We start from the raw sequence: 27,712 nt of genomic DNA, 5'->3' as shown, positions 1-27,712 counted from the left end.
GAACAAACTGACAACTCTTTTACGTTTTCTTGTAAGTGTTCATGTAAAATGTCTGAAAATTATTGTTTTCATATTTTAATCATTTTTAAACATCCATCCAACAGCTCTTTTATCATTTGCTTTTTAAAAATATTAAGCAGTCAATCTCAGGTAGAATGGAATATGACTGAAATGTACTTAACTAGGTTCTACAGTTTAGGTTACACAATACTAATACATTTTCCGCTAGTTTCCGTTTCCAGTTGAGAGTACGCCGTGCGCATTTTGGCTGCCGCTTCTCACTGGAGCTTTTCATTTTTCTTTTTTTTCCTTTTGTTTTTCTTTCTTTTGTGCATTTGTGTAGTTTGATGTTTGTTTTTTGTTTGAATGTTTTGTCCGCTGGTTGTGGCGTAGCTCCGGACCCAGTTTTGGCGTCGGTTCCCTTCAGGCCTTGGTTCGCTGTGGGTGATGCCTGTGCACCTCGCTATGGACTGCAGTGAGCTCGTTGATCTTTTTAACATTGGGGTTATCCAGTGCTCTGTGCAGCGGTGCTTTCATGCTTGGTGCGGTGCTCTGAGCAATGTTGCCCGGTGGCATCGCAGTGGCTGTGCAGGTGGTTTGGGACATACCAGCACTATGTGTGGCGATGCTTCTGTGCTTGCTTTGTGGATCCATGGCGTGGTGTTCCAAGTGATGCTGCCCAGCAGCATCGCGGCAGCTGTGCAGGCGGTGTGGGATTTATCTTCGTGCACCTGGTGGGACTGTGTTAGCTACGCCATTGGAATTACATCCTGACCCTCTTTTGGTGGACTTTTTTTTTTCCCCCCTCAATTGTAAAGCGACCTTGGATGTGAGGAAGGCGCTATATAAATTGAACTAATTATTATTATTATTATTATTATTATTATTATTACTATTATTTTAAACTATGTTCTAATGTAGGTCTATATCTCTCTTGTACTGACAGAACCACATAGAAGCATATCCTTGTCCTTTCTGGCCTACACATAAAAGCATGGAAGTGCACAAGTGATTTTTATAGTTTAATAAATATTATACAATAAAGCCTTTTTGCCAGCAATGAACACAAGCAGTATGTTTACTGAAATGAGTGGACTTACAGGATTATCACACTTTAAGAGACTGGGGGAAATCATTGTATAGTAGCGTATATTAACAAAGTCAATTTACATTATTATTATTTTATTCATGTTTGTATTTGGAGTATTTCTAGTCTTTTTTGAGTAAAATATTTCTGTCAACTTCACAACTATAGCAATTCCGTGACAAATATCCCCATATCGAAATCTTTTCATGACTGTCAGCATTTTATTCCTCACCTGCTCAGAACAACACGTTTATCTTGCTAGCTAAGATTAAAGCAAACAGTTGACAAAATAATTATAATGTTAGCTATGTTGCACGAGTGACTGGTTGACTGATGTCTGTGTGATTGATCTAACCTGATACACCACTATAGCATTAGAAAACTGTCGCAACAGCTCAGGCAATGACACCACTGTACCAGCAGAGGGCCCATCCTCTGAGTTCTAATCACCCACTTCCTGTTCCATGATCACCTGTTATAGTTCCATGAACTATAAAAGACACACATACACAGTTTTGTCAGATTGCACACCTGGAAAAGGAGTTGAATAGCCATTTGTGCTAGCAATCTCAGTGACTTTCCAAAAACTGTGTTGTCTGTAGGATCTCTGTACCCATTGCATCATTTCTTTAAGGGCCAGAAGGAAGTTTACCATCAGTATGTCATGTGTTTTGCAAACCAAAGTGCCAAATCTCTTATATTCTGCTTATACATATTTTGGCTTTATATGTAGCTATATGTAGACAAGCAAGGCAGGCAATTAATTGGGGCCCTGAGTTTTGAGGGGGGGCCTGAAGGCCAACACTAAGGTCCATGAAAATGTGAAATCTCAAAGTGTATCCCTCAGTCCTCCCCAAAAACCTCTGATAGGTAATGTACAACACCAGTCACCCCCCTAAAAGCAGCCTCATCTTTCCAGGAATGAGAATTTTCCACCGATCGGTGGATTTCCTACTTTTTCAGACCAAAATGATCATTTTTGAGATCAATGTAAATCCATTGAGAAATTTTCGGGGGGGTATGGTTAACAGTCTGTGGTCACCTTATAACGTCTTGATTCTTGGTGGGATCCGGGTTAACACACTCGAGTCTTTCAACATGTCGTAATTAACATTCACTTTTGCGACAATGTTCGACTTATTTGCGGTAGAATTTTTGGGAAATCCCATCGCGTGCAGTGTATAAACACAAGTGCGCATGCTCTCCACACGTGGCTTGCAATCGCAGTTCACCGACCGTACACACTGTTTGACGATACGCATTTGTAACATCGGAAAGACATGTATTCAGGCGGGATATTTTAGCATATCGACAATGGCAAAAGTCCTAGATAAGAAAGAAGAAGATCGAGCAAGGGAGATTGATAAAGGTGCAGGAATAAAGAACTGTTTTCGATGGGCTTGGTTAGAAAGAACACTGAATATCGAGATCGACAAGCAGACTGTCACAACGAAGCTCGGTGATCACATACAGAAAATAGATGTCCCAGGAAAAGTACTTTGCTCATTGTGTTCTGACATGATAAACTATGCTAGTAGAGGGGCAAGGACTATCAAACTTCACATATACACCAAAAAACACAAAGGTAGGTCGAAAATTATTTTGCCTGTTCAATGATTCATTATATTTATAATGTATATCGCACGAATCAATGCCATGGTGTGTGTGTGTGTGTATATATATATATATATATATATATATATATATATATATATATATATATATATATATAAAATACATGTCATATATAAGTGTGCATCTTTTATAAATGGGGTTAGCTTATCTAATGTAGCATGTTGGGGAGAATCATAGTATCATATCTATATTTCAAATAAAATTTTAGGTATGATACCGTGTATAACTCTCCTACTTATTGCTCTTTTCATAGGGGATGGGGGGGGAATTGCTGGCATGTGCCATGCGGGAGCGTCTGCCCAAATTTTTTAGGCCGAGATGAACTTATAGTTTTTTATTTTAAAAAAATTTCCAATATGTAATGCCAATTGTACATGCCTGTTCTTTAATTCAAAATCACCATCTTGAGCTTCAAATTGACCATATGGTATCTGTATTACATTACACAACATCCTGTCCAGATAAAACCGAGTTAGTACACACAACAGTTGAAAGGGAAGTGATAAGTGATGTTGAATGTTGCCTGCTTAATATGCAAGACCTCCTGCTACCATGATCACATCAGAAGAAAGCTTAAGAGAATTATATGATAGAACTTTTTTCTGGTTTGCACTTCATTTTAAAGGATTAGAGTATTCAAAGACATGAATAGCAAAAATGCAGAAATATAATACTGTAGAGCTCGTTTATATTAAAAGGTGCATTGATTTTTTGAAATCATCAAGTGTGAATTGATTAAAAACAAGTCTCTTGTACCATATTAATCATTTTCACCTGGTAGTCCACCAAGAAGGGGAATTTATTTCCAAATAAATTGCAACTTTTTGCTGATAAAATTAATGGTTTTGGGGTAAAAAAAAAAAAAGCCAAAAATCATTAACTCCCGCCCCCTGGGCCTCCACCAGGGCTCTGCCCTGGGCCCCGCTGGGTGCCTGCGGCCCCCAAACCCCCGGCTTTTTTCAGACATTTTTAATATTTTTCATTCTCATCCCTGTCTTTCACTAGCATGTGAGAAGCAATAAAAGATGAAACAAGAAGAAGAGCAAAATAGGAAGCAGAACTGTGATAAGTGGTGGAGATCATCTAAATATGAAATAATTAAGGACTGTAACTGTAGGCTTGGCTATAATGTAATGCAAAGCTAGGCCAACATTATTTTGGCAAGCAAGCAACTAGCTAGAAGCTAGTGCTTGGTTTGGAGCACATAAATAGAGTTTATTACACGGTGGGGTGAAGATATGAAGTTTATCTTCGAGTGATGAACATGTTGCATGAGTGTTCGAAACGGAAAAACAGTTTCTTTTTACATAATGAATATTGCTTCCAAATTGTTGGTCTGTACTGTAGGCTTTACATTTGCTGCAATGTGTCTTCAGTGTCATAAGGTGTTTCTAGCAGTTTTAGTGAGTGGAGGAAATTAGCCCATTTACTGCAACAGCAAAATGGTGCTCTACAATAAATTATAGGCTTTTTATTTTTGAAAGAGAGTAATAGCAGAAATGAATTCCAAATGTGTTAGTGAGGAAAGAAAGTTGCTCTGTTTTCTTTATTAAACATTTATTTGTAAGTAGTTTGAGGTAAGAACATTGCTGACAAATCCTTATCATATAACTTTAATATACTTATGGACATCTTGTAATCAGAAAAGGAAAAAAAACACAGTATCATAGAGAAATCAGCTGCCTTCATGGGCAATAAATAAATATTTCTGAATACCTGTGAATGATGTTCATGTAAGATATATCAGACTTTGGTGATATATCAAATGCAATAAATACGAGTGAACTAAATGCAACAAAATACCCTATTAGTTATAATGTAAACATGACATAAAACGTCTTTCATATAACTAACCTTATCATGAGCTCATTGTTTTAACACTCACTGAATATAAATTTCAACTATAGCCTATATTAAGTGAACACTAAAATGGAACATTAGATTAATCTTGTCCCAAAATATCATACTAATTTATATTTCGTCTCTATGTCTAATACAATACTTTCATTTTGAGACATTTAAAAACAATTGCACCTTAAAACTGTATACAATCAGACGCACAATTCAATTCAAATCTGATGTCAAGAAAAAAAATCTTGTACAGACATCAATTCTTGTTCGTTTGTTCTCACACAAGACACACTAGAAAAAAATAATTACAGTACATGATTGTATGTGTGTGTGTGTGTACCTTGGCGTGAGTGCATGTGTGCTTAGGTGTGTATGTAGGTGTACATGAGAATATGCGTAGTGTTGGGCAGATTACTTAGAAAATGTACTCAGGCACTGATTATAAATATGGATTTATGAAAAATACAACATAATTTGATAATTTTAATTATGTTCAGTTATTAGGCAGGTGTAGTTCAAGATTAATTAAGATATGCTTTCAGAAATATGAACATATTGTGCCTAAATTGCTCCATGTTAGAAAAATGATATTTTGGTTAGCTAGTAGCTACAATATCCTTCATGATTTTAATGGCTTAGTATGTGAAAAAAATGTAAACACACAATTCTTATTTTTTGTAATCCGATATGATTATTATCAGACATACTGTAATTATGTAATGTTTACAAAATTCATCTGTAAATAAATAGTTTTAATGCATTCTGGGTTGATTGCCATGTTAATATTACTTTTTCATGACCTGAATGCATAATCCTGTTCATCATTTTTGCAACCTGAATACATAATCTAATTGATATGTAATCCTTTACTACCCAACACCATGTGTATATTTATGTGCATATAATTGACTAAATAGTGGCTGGAATGTTGTGCCATTTGATAAAATCAATCATACAATGATTCCAAATAGCCCAAATATCAACTGCACAGCATCAGTCAATTACTTCAGTAGAAAGTGCTTTACATAATCATCTAACTGCATAACATTTACAAATGACTTTAGGTTATCATAGCAATAATACATTGTCATATCATAAACTACATAAACAACGTCACTGTGTTGCATAAGTGCCGAAAAGTCCAAAGATTAAACAAGTGCACCAGCAAACATAAATAACAACTATATACCAAGCAATATTGTAGCACTACTGAATTTAGTATTCAAACTGTATAATGTGAATTGAGTGCAATTTCAAAAGCATCAACAGTACTTTAGATCAGTTTAACACTATATTCACTGCTTTAACAATACATCCAATAATTCTGTCTCACTGAGGCATAGGCAAACTTCTAAAAAGGCACAAGCTGATCAGACGGGGATGATTAAGTTATAGTCATGATATACAGTACTGTACAAAAGTCTGAGGCACATGTAAAGAAATGCTGTACACCAAAAATGTCTTAAAAGTAATGAAATGAAATGTTTCAACATTTAAAAAAAAAACAATGATAAACAGCAGTAAGTAATAATAAATGAAACAAAGTCAATATTTGGTGTGAGACAACCCATTGCTTAAAAAAAATAGTAGTCTCAGGTACAATGAGTGCAGTTTTATACGGAAATGAACTGTAGGTTTTACTGAACATCTGGACACTTTGTCACACTTGCTGCTTAATTTTGCAGCCAAACCCAGTAGCCTTAATTAGGTTTTCTTTTTAATCTGAAAAGTGGTCTCTTATGTAATATGCTGCTCAGATACAAACATTTTTTTTTCTGTAACATTTAATTTTGTGCTGGAAAATGAATGTTTGGAACTCCAAAATGTTTTTGTACTGACTTGATAATGTAGAAGTCATAAAATAGAAATCTATCACAAAGTTTGTATGAAAAAAAATAGGGTGCCTAAGACTTTTGCAAAGTAGTGTGTGTGTGTATATGTATATATATATATATATATATATATATATATATATATATATATATATATATATATATGCACTAGATTTGAAAACGAGATGGTAGTTTTTAGTTGCTGAAAAAATAGAAACAATTTCCAATGATTCTGAAGTCTCCTGAAATACCTCATCAATATTTATGGACTGCATATTAATATTTATATGGCCTTATATGTATGGACAAAATAAGTGGTGGTTATAGGAAATGTGACTCTGATATGGCAGTTTGATTAAAATATGTGCTGTGCAACTGTATATGAAATTATGTGCATATTCGCTTTATCGTTTCTTTTGGCCACATATTGCACCTTACCAAAACAACAATCATCATATGAGCTTGATTTAGTTTGACTCAACCAAATGTTTTGCAAGAAGCTATTTGAATCAGCTTTTTGGAGGATTACCAATGATATCCTCTGACGTGATCCTGAGGGATGCAATAGCCTCTGCACAGATGTGGACACTCTCCTCCTGCTTGTTGTCCTTGCTGGCAAGACTAGTGCAAGATGTTGGCTGCTCCTTCCTCTGGGATGATATGTCGCTTACTCCAGGTACTGGAATAGAAACTGAGGCTTGCCTGGAATTAGCCTTCTCTGATATGTCCCCCTGTGGTCGTGACTGAGAGTGTCTCTCTACAGGAACACCAGATGGGCAGACAGAGGGCATTCTTAAACCTCCAATGGGGACCATTGGGATGGGAGTCTGTACCTGCTGTTGAGAGTGCAAAGGCAAGTGGCTGAAGATGCCTCGGCTGGGGAGGGGTGATGTATTGGTACCACAGCGTACGCCATCAGAGACATTTTGATGAATGGCCTCTCGCTTATCCTGAATTAAACATTAGCACAATTTATTGATATTGTGAATGATCAAATAATCATATTGTTATGAATGTTATTAAATGATTATTGATATTACAGGTTGAACTACAATGTCTGTTAGAAAGCTAACACTATTAATAATGAGAAGTTTTACGTTTAAGTGACATACCATTTCTGGGTACATTGCAATTGTTTGTCTTAGGGTAGAGGCTTCACATTTCATCTCCCTGCTTGAATCCACATAGGATTTATGCTGAAAGGTCCCCCTGCGTGGTGATCCAGCCCGAAGCATGCCTCTGTGTTGACCACGTGGGGAGGATGCTCGATACCTTGATACATCTGTCGCTGGCGAAATGGGTCTTACAGGTGAGAGCTGGCGAATGGGTGAGAGATCCCCTCTGTTGTTCACATCTCGCCTTGGAAAAATGGGTCTCAAGGGGGAGGGAGCCCTTCCTGGAGTCAGATGACCTTGTGGGGACAGATCTCCCCGTAGACAGATGTTCCTTTGATGAGGTGAGTCCCAACAAGGAGAGAGCAGCTGAGGTGTACAGGGATCAAATGAGGTGCTTGTTTGCTCAAGAGTTAGATCATCCTCATTACTGACTGATGATGCTTCAAGCTTTTCTTTAGGATCCAAGTTCTTAGTGAAACAGATGGAGGGAAATGGTTTGTTAATTGTGTAAGGCTGAGGACTTGCGCTTCTGGAGGGAGTTCTTGGCGTAGAGTCCCCATCATATTCATCATCCTCATCATCATCTGGTTCATCTCCATCTTCCTCGCCACCGTCTGAGTCATCCGCATCAGAGAACTGATGTTTAATGGCTGCATCCATTACTGGTCTGATCTCTGATGATTTCTGTACATCTTCTTCATGTTCTGAACATAAACAGAGAATCAATCTAATTAATTAATTCTAAATAAGTCATTTAATTTCAATTCAGCTGTAATAACTAATTGTTTGTGCTCATTCCTTTTAAACAGTAAAACACCAGTAAAATGACAGATATCATGTTAGCCACAAATGACTTACCAACATCTGTATTGTCCATATTCATGGGTGAAACACCAAGTTCAAGACATTTTTTCAAGTGGGCTTTTGATTTCATATGCTTCGTCAAGTTTCCTTTATTTGAAAAAAAGACATTGTTTGATCTCATCAGATGAAAATATATTCAGGAGAAGCTAATATTGTGTGATACAAAAATATAGTAAAAACCAACCTTTTGTTTTAAAGGCAAAGTTACAGCACTTGCATATGTAGGGCCTCACATCTGTGTGAGTACGTATATGTTTCTTTAGCATACTAGGTTTTTTACATCGAATACCACACTCTTCACAAATATACTTCCCACGGCCACGGCCCCTGACATACACATAATCTTCGTTTGATTTGTACCTGAAAATCAGTACATATATTAGCAAATATTTTCATCAATAAATCACTGCTGGTATTTGTACAGAAAGATACTACTCACCCTCCTTCAAAAATCTTTACCCGAGCAGGCTCTGTTTGTCTTGAAGGTGCCTCAGTTTCCTTGCTATTGTCACGTGAAGGTCTACATTTTTGCTTAATATCTTTCATTTGTGCATCATATGTTATGTCTCCTACCCTAGCCTCAATGGTCCCCTGCAACAAATAAGTATTAAGTAAACTAATACACAAAGGACCAGATAAATCATACAGGAAAAAGCAGAAAAAAAACCAACCTGTTCCTGTTTGTGACTTGACAACGTTGAACTAACAAGTATTCCTGGTTGATACATGGCTGCGATTGTATATGTGGTATTTTGTTTCTTCTGTTTAGACTGGAGAAGGGCAAGAGCCTTTCCAGTACTGAGACTTGGTGGATTTGGATTATGGCATCTCATGAACCAAGAGGCATACACAGAGAAATGAGGTGCTGTTTGGGTGCTGTTTGGTTTGGAACAATTGAGATAGCACCAACTCACACATGTTGTAGTGTGAAGACCTGGAAACTGAGATAGTATCCGAGTATTGGCAATCTCTCTAGGTAAGCTTGTTGCAGCAATCTGCACTGGTATAGGCAAATTATTTACCAAAATTGCTTCTGGAGAAACACTGCTGGGCAATGGTAAGCCTGCTTTATTGTGGAATTCTGTGTTTGTATCCTCCATTTCTATCTCCTCAACAGTCATAGATGGATTTTGTATACATGTTGACTTATTCTCTTTCTTTTGTTCCTCTTTTCCAAGATCAGGATGTCCTAATTCCACAGCACTAAGTTCTTCTACAATCTGTCCATACATATTCTCATCTTTGACTCGTTTTTGCTGCGTTGCTTCAATGAAGAGTTCAATACTACTGGCAGGAGAAAGCATTCGCTTACTAGCTCCACCACTTGGAGCCTCTGTAGTTGAAATGGTTCTAGAGGTCAAAGACAGAGGTATGCCTGTATTAAGTTTTGCAGGTGATGACTGTGGGTTGGAAAGAAGTCCTCTTGGATGTCCTTGTGTGTCACATATATCGCCTGCTCTGTGTTGTGATGAAACACTTAAACAATGACTTTGAGTGATAACATTATAAGGTGCTAAGTTTATTGCATATTGTGAATCCAGAATATGAGATATACTAGTGTATGTGATGTTTCCGTAACATGGTACTTGCATCTGAATTCTGACTGGAACTAACAAACCACGCAAGCTCTGACTGGCTAAAGCAGGTTGAGCTTGTGAAAGAACTGCTATTGTTGACAGGACATTGGTCACACTGTGTGAATGGTCTTTTGGTAGATCTGCCAGAGCAATTCTAGGATCTTCTGCTGTTTTTGAATCTTTAGGTTCTTTCTTGATTTTCTGCTTTAGGCCATGGCATTGATGTGGCTGTAAAGTTTGGGACAGAAGAGGCTGTTTATGAGGGATTTGATCTGGCATCCTAGACAAGTCTGGCAAAATTAGCTGCTGTGGAGAAACACTTCCATGCAACAAAGAGTACCTCATATTCTCACTGCCACTAGAAGAACCTTCCAACAAAAACTGTTTGTCTGGTGAAAACATTTTCCTGCCCATTTCAACTGCATCTGAGTTTCCCTGTGTAGCATTCATGTCCATAGATTTATCATGTGTTAAAGTCTCTGGATCACCACTCAACGAAGCCTGTCTAACCAAACAGCCTCTTCTTCGTTCTTTAAATCCACATTCACCGGAATAGATGTCACTTTGTATAGGGCTGGTTGAAAAAGAAAGGCTGCTATAGTCGAAGGACTTACTTCTTAATTCTGGCAAATCAATGGATAAGTTGCAGGGTGCCTGTTCTGATGCAGAGCGTCTCATCTCTCTCTGTTGGCTTAGTGAGCTTCCTGGAACAGACAAGAACTCCAAACACTTACTAAACTCATCCGATTTAGCGGGAGATGTGACATTCATACTTTCCTCTCTGTCAAGTGATTGAGAAAAGCTTGAGCTGTGAGATAAATTGCTATCTTGACTTGGGCTTCTGGAGAGACTAGTACAAGCAGATTCAAAGCTTGATTCACCAGAGGAGCATTCCATCTCAGCTAAACGCAAGCGTTTCTTTTTTGGAGGTAGCTTTTCAACTGGGAAGTTTGACAAAGTTTCACTCCTCTGAGGCCACTGGAATTCTTCTCTGCTTTTTTCATTTGGTCTAACCTGCACATCTCGTACTTTTTCTGGTTTGTCAGGCTCCTCGGTAACTCTAATCTCTGGAACTTGAATACCAGACTGAAAAGCTAGTTGTTTAGATAAATGAGACCACTGGTAGATCAAACTACTTCCACTGTATTGACTCTCTGTTTTTTCAGAATTCATGAGTGGGTCAGTTTTATACTTTTCCTTAATCTGCTCCTTTTCGATTAATTGGTAAAGGGTACTTTTATTAAACTGTTGCGACTCAAAATCAACAGACTTCTCTGCAGAACTCGGCCTACTTAACGATTTTGTGTGCTGAATTACAGAGATAACATTGCTGCCAGCCCATCTCTCTGCATCAGTATATGTAGCATCCAGAATATCTTGCTTTGTACAAAGGTCTCCTGTGAGGTCAGGCAAGCATGAAGGCTTATTTTGGGTTGGAAAATCTTCCTCTTCTATAATGTTCTTTCCTTTTCTACGTTTCCTTGTAGCATTTTCCATCATGTGGTTTTGAAACATGAGGCATGACTCCGATTCTGGACAATTCTCTATTCCAGTTTTAGAATCATCAGCAGTGTCAACTTTTGGCTCTGATTTCAGGCCACAAACCAAAGTGTGGTGATCCGGTTCTGCATGTCCTTCATGTGCAAAATGCTCAAAGGCAGCCTGTCTCATGAGTTTTCTCATGCCCATGGAGCTACGAAAGGAGATTTCCTCATTTGTCATCCTCTCATCAAAAGAATTACTGCTTCTTAGTGCCTGTGGTGCACTTACATTGGAATCAGATGATGTTGGAAGAGAGTTGCTCCGTAGAAGTAAACCACATTCTGGTGGTGTTTCTAATAGTTCAGTCCTACACCGAAACATTTCTGGGATTTCCTGAGACTCGTCTTCGTGAAAAGATTCTGATTCGATTTTTATTGATCTTGCCAGGTCTTTTTTGTGTCTGTGTAAATGGCATGTGACTTCCTCATGTGCCATTCCTTTGGTCAATTTAATCATAAAACTGGATGGAGTCTCATTTATGTCTGTCATGCAAGTCTGTACAGTGATGGATTGCCTTGGCTTGGCACTTGGTCTATAACATTTCCCAAACATAATTTCTTGGTATGACTTGGCATTTGCACTGGGTTGACTGAACTGCTGTTCTGCACTCTCTGAGCGTGAAAAGTAGCCAGAGTCAGTGCTGCCTTTGCTGTATGAGCTTGGGAGAGAGAGGGAATCTTGACTTCTTTTCTCTGAAAGCCTAAGGGCAAGTCTTTGCTTTATGGTAGAAGACTCAAGTTCTTGGTCCACCTGAGTGACAATAACAGGTGTCATCATTTCTCTAAATTGCCATAAAGATACTTTTCCTGACATACTCTCATTTGATGAACTTTGTGTGAAGGTTATCCCAGGGATCTTTTGTGTATGTCTACCACACTTCTCTTGTACAGTATCCCCCTTGTCCTTTATTTGGATAGAGCTGCCTCTGTGCAAGGGCTGCCTCTGTGCAAGACCTGCCTCTTCTCTCACCTCCTCATCGGTGTCAGTGCTCTGCTCAACATCCGAGTGCATTTCTCCTTCTCCTACTTTTACTTCTTCACCCATACTACAGAGCTTCCTATCTTGCTCTGAAAATGGAAACAATCCTGCTTTGACAGCATGTGTGTGAGACTTTCTGTGTTTGTACAAATTGCTTTTAGTTTTAAATGAGAAACCACAAGGAACACATGGATATGGTCGCTCACCAGTGTGAGAACGTATGTGTTTTTTCAGCACACTGGGTTTGGCGCATGCTCTCCCACAGTAATGACACACATACTTTCCTGTCTTCTTCACTTTCAGCTCTTTTTTGTGCACACCCACTGACAGGAGGTTAATACTTGATTGGAAACATCGTTTGCCAGGGGGAAGGAAACGCTGTGTCTTCCTCCATGTGTAGATTGGATTCTGGTCACTGGCTTGTAAGGGGGAGCTAGTTCCTGACCCCACTGTTTGTGTCTCAATACTGGGACATGACCTCAAATCATCTCTGTGGGGTCTCTCTATTAGTGGTACTTTGTCCTTGGTGCCAGGAAAATGATCTCTTTGGGCCATTTCAGAATCAGACTGTTTCTCTTCTTTCAAAATGCCTCCCTGTGCAGAACATCCTACTGCAATAGTGGGTTCAGGAATCTCCATGATGCAAACTTACTTTTCTAATATCAACACTTATGTCTGCTACATCTTTGCTAGTTCATTTTGCAGGATCTGATGGTATAAAATGTCCTAATTAATTTGATATCTTTTTTTAAGTGCCATAAGTTTCAAAATGTACAGATGCAGTCTTCAGGCTGATTGTGTGGTTCTCAAAAAATGGTGGATAATTTTCTTTCCAATGTTTTCATTTCTGGTTTTATTCCTTCTTCAGTGTACTCTTAGCCCTAAGTACTAGTTCCAGGTTACCTAAAGGAAAATAATAAGGATACAACAAATATAATTAAACATGAAGTTTTCCATAAATATTGTACTGAAAAGAATACATGTCAGCTGGACTTTTCAACATTGCAGAAAGCAATTTATATTTCTATCATAATAAAACATCCTATAATAATAATAATAATAATAATAATAATAATAATAATAATTCTCTAAACTGAGTCTGTACGATGCTGTTGATTAAGCACAATCTAGCAGTCACATGACTTCGCCTGTTTGCCTATGGCTATTTATAGTGTAAATGGCCACTTTTATAGCAAGCGTGTAATGCAAATGCCATGTACCTATGGAAAGGAGCAGCCGAACATTATGAATGGAAACTAAATTTCAGCATAAACACACTCCCAAGTATGGGTGGCTACAGTAACTTTGTTACATTTATTACCAACATATGTCTCATTCTAAGGGCGGCACGGTGGTGTAGTGGTTAGCGCTGTCGCCTCACAGCAAGAAGGTCCTGGGTTCGAGCCCCGGGGCCGGTGAGGGCCTTTCTGTGTGGAGTTTGCATGTTCTCCCCGTGTCCGCGTGGGTTTCCTCCGGGTGCTCCGGTTTCCCCCACAGTCCAAAGACATGCAGGTTAGGTTAACTGGTGACTCTAAATTGACCGTAGGTGTGAATGTGAGTGTGAATGGTTGTCTGTGTCTATGTGTCAGCCCTGTGATGACCTGGCGACTTGTCCAGGGTGTACCCCGCCTTTCGCCCGTAGTCAGCTGGGATAGGCTCCAGCTTGCCTGTGACCCTGTAGAAGGATAAAGCGGCTAGAGATAATGAGATGAGATGAGATGTCTCATTCTAGACAGCTGACATGTCTACCAAGAGGTACAACTGACAAGTAACAGAGCTACTGCAGGAAACTTACATAAACTTTCATTTAATTAGCGTAACAGTAAACAAACACTGCTATTAATGTATAATTTTTTGGAAAACATAAAGCGTTAATAACAGCATCAGGAAAGATAACCAGGAGCAATTCATCTCGTCACATCTAACAATGCGACTTTAATGAGGTTATATAAGATTATCTGGTGCAGACCTCTGAGCTTGTGTTAATTAGGACATCAGAAGACTTCACACCATTGTCAGAAAAGAAACCTGAACCATATACTTCCGTTTACTTTAAAACATTGCCACTGTCCCAATTCACTTTATACAAAGAGGTGGAGGTTGTTAAGAGGGGTCTCTAGAGGTGATAGGATTCTCCAGCACTCCTCTCAAGGTCACTCTGATCTCATTCTTGGGTCTCCCTCTGTGCAGAGGGATGAATTAGTCAGTGGACAAATGAGTGAAAGACACAAAAGACCCAAAATGTAACAGTGTGCTCTCATTCACGGTGGTCATTTCTGAACCACAGAAGGGTTGACGATATCTTCTAAATGTGGACTCATAGACTACACAAAGGAGTAACTACAATTAAATGTATATAGAATCATGCTTTCTATCATTACTGTTATAATAGACTGTTCTGGCAGCTTGACCAACTGTTACCGCTTCCCATTTTGTCCACACTCCTACACATCTGCATGAACACCACAAGCTACAGCATGAAGATTGAAACAACATTCAATAGCAAGTCACTGAAAAATATTGCCAGAGTCAGGGGAATGTCATTACGTCATGTATCAGCACCCCACTGTATCAGCAGTCACAAGAGCTAAAGCCTAGCAACTTATAAAGCCAAGCAGTCTTATAAATGACATCCAGAGTGGCACTTCAGGAAAGACTGGAGTCCTGCATGTTGGATGAATTACATGGTGAATAAGAGCAGAGCAGTCAAGGACAGACTCAAACTGGCAAGTCACCCCCTAGCAAGCACAGCTACAACAACATCAAACATATCGATTGCCATTTACAAACCTGGTGTTCAAATACAGCCTTGTCCAATATCTCCAGTCATTTCCAGCTCCCTTTAGAATTCCCATCTTCCATATTCTATATTCCTCAATAAAAGCAGATTTAAAGCCAAATAAGCCAAAGATAAGCCCCATCAATGATCCACATTCTGTGTATTGAGGGTACACTATCAGACCTACTGATGTAAGCGAGTCACCACAGAAAATACCTCACTGAGACGTGTATCCAGGAACAAAAATAGCAAAGGGGCCCTGTTAGGGGTTATGCAACAGCCCACAGTGAAGACCACTTTTTGAAGGCATAGAAAGCAGTGCATACATCATTCACTCAGTGTGCACTGCATTCATACATATGTACACCATGAATTGTGTTATGCCTCTAAACACGATTCTTACAAAATCATATAAAGTAAGAAAGTATTCAATATAATAATAGAAAAGACTTCTTCAAAGGGTTTGCTACTTGGCATAACTACCAACACGTGCTGAAAGAAGTCTCAGCACAGTGCATGATAATGCTTGACTAAAAATCATTAGTTACCTCATAACAAAGTTCAGTTAGTAGTTACTTTTGCCAAAGAGAAATTCATGAAGCATCACATAAACCATTAATCAATTGTCCTTATTTAAATTATTTTAATATAAAATAATTTACACAATGGGCGGCACGGTGGTGTAGTGGTTAGCGCTGTCGCCTCACAGCAAGAAGGTCCTGGGTTCGAGCCCCGGGGCCGGCGAGGGCCTTTCTGTGTGGAGTTTGCATGTTCTCCCCGTGTCCGCGTGGGTTTCCTCCGGGTGCTCCGGTTTCCCCCACAGTCCAAAGACATGCAGGTTAGGTTAACTGGTGACTCTAAATTGACCGTAGGTGTGAATGTGAGTGTGAATGGTTGTCTGTGTCTATGTGTCAGCCCTGTGATGACCTGGCGACTTGTCCAGGGTGTACCCCGCCTTTCGCCCGTAGTCAGCTGGGATAGGCTCCAGCTTGCCTGTGACCCTGTAGAAGGATAAAGCGGCTAGAGATAATGAGATGAGATGAGATAATTTACACAATTAAAAATATTTACCTTTAGCTGCTATGAGTACCAAGTTTGAATTGCAAAAACCAAATGCATGTTGCTATGAAGAGTTTAAATAGTATGAAATAATGTATATGTTAAATGGCTTTGAATCAAATCTAGTACAGATGTTAGAGTTGTCTCATCTCATCTCATTATCTCTAGCCGCTTTATCCTGTTCTACAGGGTCGCAGGCAAGCTGGAGCCTATCCCAGCTGACTATGGGCGAAAGGCGGGGTACACCCTGGACAAGTCGCCAGGTCATCACAGGGCTGACACATAGACACAGACAACCATTCACACTCACACCTACAGTCAATTTAGAGTCACCAGTTAACCTAACCTGCATGTCTTTGGACTGTGGGGGAAACCGGAGCACCCGGAGGAAACCCACATGGACAACATGCAAACTCCGCACAGAAAGGCCCTCGTCAGCCACGGGGCTCGAACCCGGACCTTCTTGCTGTGAGGCGACAGCGCTAACCACTACACCACCGTGCCGCTCCTGTTAGAGTTGTATTATTACCAATTTATAAACTATAAAGTGAAATTGTAACACTGCAGAGTCTAAAAATAATGATTGAAGCATATCATAGACAAAGTACTGAATTAAAAGAAATAATGTGCTCAAGACAGACATTAGAGAACATGTGGCTATCGATGTATAGGACACTTGTATCTACAATATTGAGTATATTGAGTTATTGCTCTAAATCTTTGATCGTCAAAGAACAGTGAAGGTCAAGTCTCTCATCTCTTTCTATAAATATAATGGTCTATCCCACTGGGTCGCCTGGCTTTTCCACTACCCTAGGCACAAATCATGGCTACTAACTATTACATGTGATCTGACACCCAACTTATTTCTCTCTCAGTCATATTTTCTCTCTCTCTCTCACTCTCACACACACACACACACACACACACACACACACACAGTTTACTGGAGCAGACTGGGGAAAGGCAGTGCCACTTTTTCATGTGTATGCTGCTGCTGAAGATGGTAAACTGCTTTTCAATGGAGAATGTGGTACATACCAGTGAAAATGTAAATAGACAGTTTGAAAAATATTTGTAGGCCAAAAGTAGAGTGTAATGTCCCTGTTAGACTAAAACTGTATGTAGAGACAGCATGGTGGTGTGGTGCAGTGGGTAGTGTTGCTGGCTCACAGCTTCATGGTCCCTGGTTTGATCCTGAGCTTGGGTTACTGTATGTATGTTACTATATGTTTAGAATCTGCACGGGCTTTCTCTGGGTTCTCAAGTTTCCTTTTACTGTCCAAAAACAAGCTGGTAGGTTTGGCTACTCTAAATTGCCCCTCGTGGTGAATGAGCATGCAACAGACTGGCATCTCATCCAGGGGGTATTGCCACCACCTGCAATAGACTGGATCCACTGCAACCCTGACCACGATACAGCAGTTACTGAACATGAATGAACAAATGTTTTATAATTACTTTGCCAGTAAAAATTTTTGAACACCTGGAGTATCTTATGTTTTATTACAGAATAACAATTAAACAAGAAAACCTACATTGTTTTGTGAACTTATTAACTAGCAGGTAGCTGGATGTAAACCTTCTAGCCTATAGATAAAATATTGTTTTAAAATTAATTAATTAACGCTCATCAAATCATTCCGTTAGCCCTTGTGCCCTGTGAATGAAGACATTGTCATCCTGGAAGAGATCATTCCTGTCAGGATCAAAATATTCATCACAGGATAAAGGTGATCAGTCAGAAATTTTTTTTAATGATTTGCAGAGTCCCTTTCCTCAAAGTGGTTAAGTGGAAACAAACTATGCCAGCAAAATTCCCCCCACTTCATAACAAAGCCACCATTTTCCCTTTGTCATCCATCTGTTTATACTGTATGTATTTGAGTATACATTATTCATTACGTTATGTTACAACTGGCTACATTACATACAAAATGTGAACCAACAACAGCTGATTCGAAGGGAGGGATGGTCAAAATAAATAATGGAACAAACTGTCAAGCATATTCACCCTCACTGTGGGTGGTAACTGGCCCTTCAGACTCTGCATTCAACTTACTAATAAAGACCTGAATAAAGAGAGTTTAGATTATTGTTAGTTTATTGTCATCTACATTATATTCTATTTGATAGAGGTGCAGTACAATTGCACCCAAATATACCAATGAAATAGCCTTCTTAATCTTCTTTTTTTTTGTTTAATGTAAATGTCATTTGCCATATGTGGCAAAGACATGAGGAATGTTCCCATGGCAACAAAATACCTATTTTTGCTGTATTTAGTATGCGCTTATCTTATTCAGTGAGTAGCTACACGCAGACCACTGGAATACTGAATGGAGCACATTCAGCCAGTGCTTTATCTGTCAGAGGCATGATAAATGCTCTCCATTTCTATTTAGTAGGACACGCTGAGAAATGTCTTCTCAATGTATGTAAGTAGGATGTGCCTGGATTGGATAATGGGTGTTCTTTAGTCTCAGTATGTATTCGACACCATAAAAAGATCTGGGAAATGAATGAGAATGAATGAAACGAATTTGCAAATGCCTTCAGGAGGTGGACTCCATCTGGAGCCATCGTTAACTCATCGTCATGGAAACACACACACTGTTTCCTTATGATAGAACTGAAGTTCTGCGTTTCACAAGCTAAACTGCATAATGAGACAAAATACTTCACTAAAGATTTCACCAGCTACTGCATTATAAGTGAGCTCAGAGGAGTTCTAAAAAGTATCTCCGAACGTATATGCACACACGTCAAAGTTACAAAAGTACATTTTAGAAAAAACGTGGCAGAAATACTTTATAATACTCGAGACTAACTCGCCACAAAAATGTGGTGAAAATTCTGCTCAAGATATAACGGACACCACTTAGCATCCTCAAACTTGAATGTGTGCGCGCACGCGTGGTTTTTTTTGTTTTGTTTTTTTCATACATATATAAGGATATTCAGTGTGAGACTGAGGGCTCATACAGGTAATCAAAAGCAGCAACACAATACAAGGCAACTCTTCATAATATATCTCTATCAGGTTGTATCTAGTCAAGCTCGACATATACTTACCAATGTGAATTCATACTTATCTTCTTTCTCACCTTGACTGATCCATGGAGTTCAGCTCCTTCCTCCAAAGCTAAACACTTCATTTTCCATCCTCAGAGTGTCCCTACCAAGGTTCCTGTTTTTCACTGAGTGCTCTTCACTAGGCTTTGCTACTAATCCCTTAGTCTCATGCAAAAGGAGTGGGAAGGAAATGGAAAATGATCATGTTTCTTGGCATAAACACCTGGTGTGTTGATTGGCTGAGGGAGGTTGGTGGAGATGTCTATCACCGTGACAACGCAGGGTCTGGTTGGCAGCAGCCAGAAGAGAATATACAGGGACAGAAATAGATTTCAGCTTGCTCTGGAGCTGTACAATCCCACCACAGAGAAAGGGAGGGAAGGCCAGAGGAATGTAAGAAGGATGAATACAGCTTTGAGAAAAGATGAGCACATCTATGAGAAAGCAAGGACATTAGCTTCGACTATTACATCTACATCCATGCTGCAGTCACTGTATAGAATGTGTCTTTGTAACGATAGGTGAGAAGACATAGGTACAGCATTTCTTTCTGGATATTAAAATGCTTAATAGCTAAATGTTGCCATCTTTTGTAGTGGTGCAAAGGGTGCTAGGAATATTTCTGCATTTCCAGCATGATTTCTATTCCTGTCTAAAAGATTAATACAGCTGTGGTTTAATAGCCAACATCAAACTCTCCATTTTGAGACAGCTACCCTGGAGCTGGCAGACCTGATAGTGGCCTAAATGGCCCTGAAAATCATTTATCATCAATTAACATGCTTTGATGGAAATGTAGGAGTGCAGCAGTGTTACCAAACTAAGCAGTTATAATGTGTTTTTGTGTGCATAATTCTGTCTAAATTAATATGTCATTTTAAAAAAAGTTATGGTGGGTGGGCACAGCCTCCCATAAGTCTGTGTGATTCAGTATAATTTAAAAGTGCAATTAAAAACAGAACAAAAGTGACTCAGACCAATAAGTATCACATTTCTGGGGTTATTTTAGTGCACAGTTGTGTCAGGAGTGAAACTAGTGAAGCGTTGCAACATATTCAGCAAACGTTTATGGTCAACAATTTTAGCCTCTGCAGACTTTTTGTTTTCCTTCATAGCATCTTCACTATGTCCTCAAAGTGTGCCAATACCGTGACAAAAATACTCAGTGAAACCTCTTTCTGACCCTATCTCCATCACATTTATCATTTTAAAAAAAAAGAGAGAGAGAGAGAGAGAGATAGGCAGTCAGACAGAAAACGTCTTTCTTGCACTCATACCGTATTCAGTTTGATGCCACTGCTCTGCAGTGCAAAGAAAACCTCAGAGGGAATGGGAGCAATAAGGGTTCAAATACACAAAGTTTTTGCCCATGGCATCAATGAACAAATAATGTAGGGAGGAACTATACCTGTACATTTAAACACTTGATAAATACTGTAAATTGAAAGGGTCCATGATCTGCATAAACAGTACAGTGCTATTCCTGGCACGGCTGCCCTGAATAACTCAGATAGGGAGTTTCTGGGGGGAGGGAAGTAAGCACGTGTGTCTCGATGTGGCATGCGATGCTCTCCGATTCCCAACACTTTCATAACTGGACTATGGCAGGTATTTCAAATTGGTCTGCTCTAATGAGCTTGTTTATATCAGTGCGTGCATAAAGAAATAAATAAGCAAGCTTCTAAGTGACGGAGCGGAAGTATTTAACTGATAACCAAATACATCACATTAAAATATTTACAAAATCACAAAAGAGATTTAAAGCAAATTTTCTATGCAACACTGACACAAACTTGGAGCTCAAATCATTGTTTTAATTCACTCATTTTGATTTATAAAATCTCATTTTTGTGGACTAGGTAGCATATCTCCCCCTGTATAATTTTAAATACATTCTTACTCTACCATACCCCCCAAAAAAGAAAAAAAACCCACCCCACAGTGCTTTAACACATACTTTGAATTTTTGATCAGTTTTACACACACAAAGAAAATGATTCAATAGTCACAGACAGACATTCACTCACAGTATTTCACTATGGGGGAACATTTATTTAAAAAAAAATTTAATTTATACACACGTGAGACAACAGGATTTTAAAATAAAATTTTTTTTAAAAAAACATTAGAATGGCATAGCTTCTTTGCCATGCCTATACAATATTACCATGTGAATATTGTGCCCAATCCTTTGAGAAATATTGTTGATGATTATTGTCCCTAATCTACACCAATCAGACGAAGAGTCCACACCCAGGAGCAAGGCATCTGACCAGGAGACAGAGCAGGAAGGTAGACCTGTAGACCACTGGGTTTCACTGGGGCCCACTTCAGTGGTTTGTATCCCAGTAATACCACCTGGTTTAGTGCAGAAGTAGACCACAAGAAGCAGGGTAAGGGGGGGGGGGGGGGGAAATACTCTTTTAAAGAACAACCATGAACAATGATGGAGTACCCTTAGTAGCTTTAAAAGATTAACAAAACCTAAAAATAAAACTCCTTCATACTGACAGATAACATCCATAACAGATGTTCGAGTACAAGGCGGCACGGTGGTGTAGTGGTTAGTGCTGTCGCCTCACAGCAAGAAGGTCCGGGTTCGAGCCCCGTGGCCGGCGAGGGCCTTTCTGTGCGGAGTTTGCGTGTTCTCCCCGTGTCCGCGTGGGTTTCCTCCGGGTGCTCCGGTTTCCCCCACAGTCCAAAGACATGCAGGTTAGGTTAACTGGTGACTCTAAATTGACCGTAGGTGTGAATGTGAGTGTGAATGGTTGTCTGTGTCTATGTGTCAGCCCTGTGATGACCTGGCGACTTGTCCAGGGTGTACCCTGACTCTTGCCCGTAGTCAGCTGGGATAGGCTCCAGCTTGCCTGCGACCCTGTAGAACAGGATAAAGCAGCTAGAGATGATGAGAGGAGATGAGATGTTCGAGTGCTCACTTGTTCATATTTGTACCTGTATACAGATTTTATTTTAAAAGAAAAACAATGTCCCTGGGTGCTGCCATCTTACTCTCTCTGAGGTTCAAATATTGCATTCGGAGCACAAATTACGCAAGGGAATCAGAGATTGTGACGTCACTTACATACAACAAGACTTACTGAGGCTAGTGGATATGTCGCTTCTTAATTATTGTAAGCAGCCCTGAAGATGCCCGAGTGTCAAGCGTTTGGGTGTAAACAATAAGCCCAATCATTAAAAGCAGTGAAAACACACACACACACACACACGATTCATACCCAGAATGTCCAGTTTCACTGCAAATGGTTGCGTCCAGGTAAGCCCATTTTTAACAAGATCATAACTTTAAAAAAAAAAAAAAAAATGGATAAATTGTTAAAGTTTTGTTTTTAATTTAAATGTGCAGGGGCACATCAGGGCACTTGCCGTGATCAGCAAACAGCGTTTACGTTAAGCTTGACCAAGTACCCATCCTAATGAGTGAGTGTATCTCTCAAGGTGCATTTTCTCTTATTACATACTTTAAAATCATTCATAGTACTGCTTGTTCATGGTGGTGTGCTTTACATGGCATTTTTATTTTCCATCAACTTTCTATACTACTAAAGGAAGGCTGTCTGTCCACCTATGCAAATTGACACGGCTGGATGCACATATTCCATACTTTGCACATAGATTGGTGACACCCCAGAGGGGCCCCAAGACAACATTTTCGACTGTCCAAAACATGGGATTAGTGCTAATCCAACACTATTCATTTCCCATAGGCTACATGCTCGCACTAACACACTGCGCACAGCCTCACTGAGGCATCCCCTCCCCAATTTGCCTGAGTTTCAAGTGTACAGGACCTTGAAGAGCACCATTCAGAGGAAATCAGGTTCACAGGCAATAACTGCTAGTAAGTATAAAAGGGTGCGATTTACTATTCTACACAGTGCCTGTTCTTTAATAAATGCTGTATTCAATCCCAAAATCTGTCTGTACACACAATCCTGCATAGCTGACTTTGCTTTTCTCCATAAAGTTGGAAGTGGCAAGTATTTTAGCCAATCTTATGTTTCTTGTATAACATTATTCTTTGACCTACTAGTTTAGTAATGCTTTTTCTGCCCCTCTCTCTCTCTCCCTTATTTCTATTCAGCTGGTCCTGATTTCCATCTGTCCCTTGTATCACTGTTAGGAATTTTAACAACCCCAAGCTTAAGGCCCTGTCCACACGGCAACGGATTCAGGTGAATCTGATAAAATTGTTTATCGTTTCGGCCTGGCGTCCACACGGCACCGGCGTTTTGGGTGCCCCAAAACAAAATCTTTTGAGAACGGGGTTCCAGAGTGGAAAGATCTGGCAACGGCACCGTTGCGAAGTCATCTGGATGAGTAGAACGGATTTGTTTACGATGACGTCACAACCACATGTGCTTCACGCCGGGTAGAAGTGTAACAAACTCGATGCGAGTTGTCAACAAATCCTATAACTTGGTTCATGAAATGCGCTTACAAAATATTTTCACTGTGAATATTTATTGTGTAATGGTGCAAAGTGAGTGAGTGAGAGAGAGAGAGAGAGAGAGAGAGAGAGAGAGAGAGAGAGTCAGTCAATCCCACCAGCAAAAATAGGGAAAAAAAAGGAGCGATCTCACCTCTTCAGATGTTGGTTTAAGTCCTACAATACATTCCTCAAAAAGGGCATAGAAGAACAAATTAATCCATCAACGTGTAGCATTCAATTTATTCCGGACCATTAAAGACGCCGCCTTCCGCGTAGAATCATACGTCATCCTCGCCACCATATTGGATGGGTCAAAGCGGAGAATAAAGATGCCTCATTCATGTGCTGCGTTTAACTGTACCAACAGGTTTACCGTCCAAACGAGATCACATGGGATTACCTTTCACAGGTGAGACTGGAAAAATACTTTTCATTGTATTTGGTCATAATAACGTAATTTTACGAACAGATTTTTCTGACTTTGTGGCTAATATGAAGTCTCGCGCATAATAGTTTATGCGCATGCGTCCTTACTTCTGCTATTGTTGTGGTGTCTCCGATGGGACCGTCTTACAGCGCACCTAGAGGTGTGGCATGTGTATTGCATCGTTTTCAGCAAGCGTTGCGTTGCCATATGTACCTGATATTTTACTGATCCGTTGCCCATGTGGACGCGATATATATATTTTTTAAATCTCGTTGCCATTGTCGTGTGGATGTAGCCTAAATTGTATTGAGTCTTACTTGTAAATTGCTTTAGATAAAAGCATGTGCCAAATTAGTGAGTGTAAGGTTATGTAAACTTGAACATCAATGGATGAAATAAGCAATAAAGCTTCAAATACCTGTGTTTGAGCTTCTGATATTATAGGGTCACTGAGAATAACATAGCCACTACTCGGCCATGAAAGCAAAAATGCATAGACTGTCTTCTCCTTTGGCTTCCATGTGTACCTATAAAAAACAAAACAAACAAACACTGCTTAAGCTGAGACATGGAAAATGAAAATCTCTCACTGCTGCTATTAATCGAAACCAGCTGCTTTTTTACATATGGGAGTATCTGAATTTATTACAGAGCTACGATTTATTAATTTGTACGATAAAACATTCTACATTATGGACTGTCATAAATATCACAATTTAAGTTAAAGCTATAATGATTCAATAAGGAAATGAAGCCAGTCGTATTATTAACATAACACTTGAGTGCAATTAATTGCTTGATTTATTTAGATTACTACATGGCCCATTTCCTTTACTGATGACATAAACTGTAATTAAGTTTGAGACACACCAAACTCCAGGTGTAACGCTGTCATTCTGCACTCTCCAAGCAGTCGTGTTGTAGATTCCTTCACCATTAACATTCAGCCACTGGCCTATCTGCCTCAGTCTCTCCTCAAATATGGGAGCAATGCGGCCATCGTGTGTTGGACCCACGTTCATTAACAAATTCCCCCCGCAAGACACAGTCTCCACAAGGGTCTGCAAAGCAAGCGGTGAAACTTATTACACAGATTGATTTGATTCATTTGTCTTGAGTGAGTTCCTCAGCCCATTCCTCATACTTTCAGATTTTAACTTTCCAGATTTTCTACATTACATTTTGGTTTCTTACTTTTAAAAAGGTTATCAACTGTAGCATCAAAATAGAAATGTGAATAGACTTTGCTACTTATGCATGTCATTAGTCAACAGATTGACAACTTTGAGTAATTGTCTAAATTTCTACACTGCAACATGCCTAGATATTAAATGACTAAATTCTATACTTTTCCTGGTTATATAGTTTAAACTGTCAGTGAACCTTGGTTATGTAATTTATAGAGAGCTGTTTGTTTTTAACTTTCCATTTTACCATTGGAATCCATCCTGGTTAATCTAAAATCAAATGATGTGACATGTTCAAGGAAACTTAAAAAAAAAACAACACACAACTGAGCCACACACTTAAAGGACTCTAACAAAGGATTTCCCTGCGCGTTACACATTCCATGGTGTCACTCTTGCTGCATATACCTTAATCAGCTGCTCAATGGTGAGGTAATCACTGAGTTTAGCCTCTCGTCTATAGCCCCATGAGCGCTGGTCAATTGTCATGCAGTTCTCCCATTTGTGCTTCAGCAGGTGTCCTGGGTTGTAGCGGTCAGCACATGTGTAATATCCACCATGTGTACAAATACAACCCCTTCCCCATCGATCATTAGTCACAACCGTGTCCCGCACAGGGCTGTATATACATCATACAATACATCATTAGTCATATGGGTACACACCAACATCTCAGAAATCCTGTCTACAAAATATGTATTTAGAAATACCATATGGCAATGGTTCCCAAAGTAGGGTCCAGGGAATCCCAAAAGGTGCATGAACCATAGCAAGGCAGTCCACAAATTAAAGTTCCATTGGTGGAAATCACAACCCATCATTATCAGTCATTTATAAGTTATATTGATTATTGCCTCCTTATATAATTAGTAGCCTGTTTTAGTTGTCACTTGAATTGAAATCTCAAAAAGTTAAATACAAGTAGGCCTATAAATATTACTCTTGAATCTAATGCTAATTTTAATAAAATGTGTTCTAGGGGTGGAAATTTCAGAAATTCAAGAGCTATAAAAAGGTCCCCCCCCCCAAAAAAAAAGACACCCCACCATATTATTTATTACACACATTTAAATCATTTCCATAGTATTTAAATAGTTGGATTATGCTCAGAAAATAAACATATAATGACAGGGTCCAGAGTAATTTTAAGTTGTACCCTGCTACATATTAGTTTTATAAGTGAAAATTGTTTACCTCTCATTGTATAGCCATGCAAGGAACCCTGTGCTATTCCAGTACTGGTCTGGGGCATTTCCGTCTCCATCAGACCAAAGTACTTCTGGTTTGTACTTGTTTACGATCTCATAAAGCTCAGGCAGGGTTTTATCTTGAGGAAATGAAGAGGTAGTAAAATTGTTGTCAGCATCTGCTCTGAAAAGAGGGTGAAACCACTCAAAGAGAGAGTGATAGAGTCCTAGGCGCAGGTTGCTATACTTCCGTAAAGCAGTGGCTATTTCGTCCACCAGATCCCGCTTTGGCCCAACATCCACTGCATTCCAATTCCATGAGTACTTTGAACCCCACAAGGTGTAACCTGAGAAATGACAGGTATTATACTTCATTTCGTGGTTTGAATATTCAAGTTCCCATTCTAAAATCAGCTTTGACCCTCACACTAACTTTGTATGCTAAAACTGACCAAGTTTGGTGAAATCACATTCCTTAGCTCTTGAAACCTCAATTCATTTTCAATCCCTATAGAATTAAAAGCTGCAGTTTACTTACATATCGCATACATACAGTACAGCATTTATGTACATACACAATTTGTCTGAAGCAGCAATAATTTACTGAATTTATATGAAAAAAGTTCATATGTTTCTATTGCTAGTATACTGTATATTGCCACATATTTCATTATTTCAGGTCTGGAGGACCACAACAGAAAAATCTTGATATTTTGTATACATCATCTCTGGTGCTTTTTTAATGTATGTAATGGTTGTTGTGCACATGTACATTTTAATCATCAAATAAATGGATTCCTCCATTGACTGACTTTCTACCAGGACATTCACACCAACCTTCATGATGTTTAGTTGTGAGGACGATATACTTTGCTCCGGATGACGCAAAAATGTCGACCCAGTCCTGGGCATTGAAGAACTCAGCGGTAAACTGCGGTGCAAAGTCTTGATACGTGAATCCAGGGGGGTAGTTTTTGGCCATAAAGAACAGATAGGATGGAATTTTCTGACCTTGCCAATACCACCTGTGGACACAGTGTTATTTTAAGAGTCTAGCAAATAGAAAT

At 39.3% G+C, this 27,712-nt stretch overlaps 2 protein-coding genes across 2 annotated transcripts in view; both read right to left on the bottom strand.

Annotated features, from left to right (window-relative positions):
- Nucleotides 1-6,679: 6,679 nt before the first annotated feature.
- Nucleotides 6,680-13,125, bottom strand: hivep2b (HIVEP zinc finger 2b). Its single transcript, XM_060934487.1, has 6 exons — nucleotides 9,056-13,125; nucleotides 8,824-8,975; nucleotides 8,569-8,744; nucleotides 8,379-8,471; nucleotides 7,518-8,224; nucleotides 6,680-7,355 (listed from the first exon to the last, which is right to left on the bottom strand). The coding sequence occupies exons 1-6, from the start codon at nucleotides 13,118-13,120 to the stop codon at nucleotides 6,915-6,917; spliced, it is 5,634 nt and encodes a 1,877-aa protein (XP_060790470.1). The 5' UTR covers nucleotides 13,121-13,125; the 3' UTR covers nucleotides 6,680-6,914.
- An 8,062-nt stretch (nucleotides 13,126-21,187) lies between these two features.
- The window catches only part of fuca2 (alpha-L-fucosidase 2), an 8,552-nt gene continuing 2,027 nt past the window's right edge, over nucleotides 21,188-27,712 (bottom strand). Inside the window, exons 2-7 of the mRNA XM_060934509.1 lie at nucleotides 27,483-27,670; nucleotides 26,653-26,992; nucleotides 25,867-26,077; nucleotides 25,142-25,332; nucleotides 24,690-24,798; nucleotides 21,188-21,752 (exon numbers count right to left, since the gene is read on the bottom strand). Of these exons, the coding sequence (XP_060790492.1) occupies nucleotides 21,615-21,752; nucleotides 24,690-24,798; nucleotides 25,142-25,332; nucleotides 25,867-26,077; nucleotides 26,653-26,992; nucleotides 27,483-27,670 (1,177 nt within the window). The 3' untranslated portion in view covers nucleotides 21,188-21,614. The remainder of the gene's footprint in view (nucleotides 21,753-24,689; nucleotides 24,799-25,141; nucleotides 25,333-25,866; nucleotides 26,078-26,652; nucleotides 26,993-27,482; nucleotides 27,671-27,712) is intronic.

Source organism: Neoarius graeffei, chromosome 11 (assembly GCF_027579695.1).
Source record: "Neoarius graeffei isolate fNeoGra1 chromosome 11, fNeoGra1.pri, whole genome shotgun sequence".
Taxonomy (NCBI): domain Eukaryota; kingdom Metazoa; phylum Chordata; class Actinopteri; order Siluriformes; family Ariidae; genus Neoarius; species Neoarius graeffei.
This window is presented reverse-complemented; position numbering and strand designations above follow the sequence as displayed.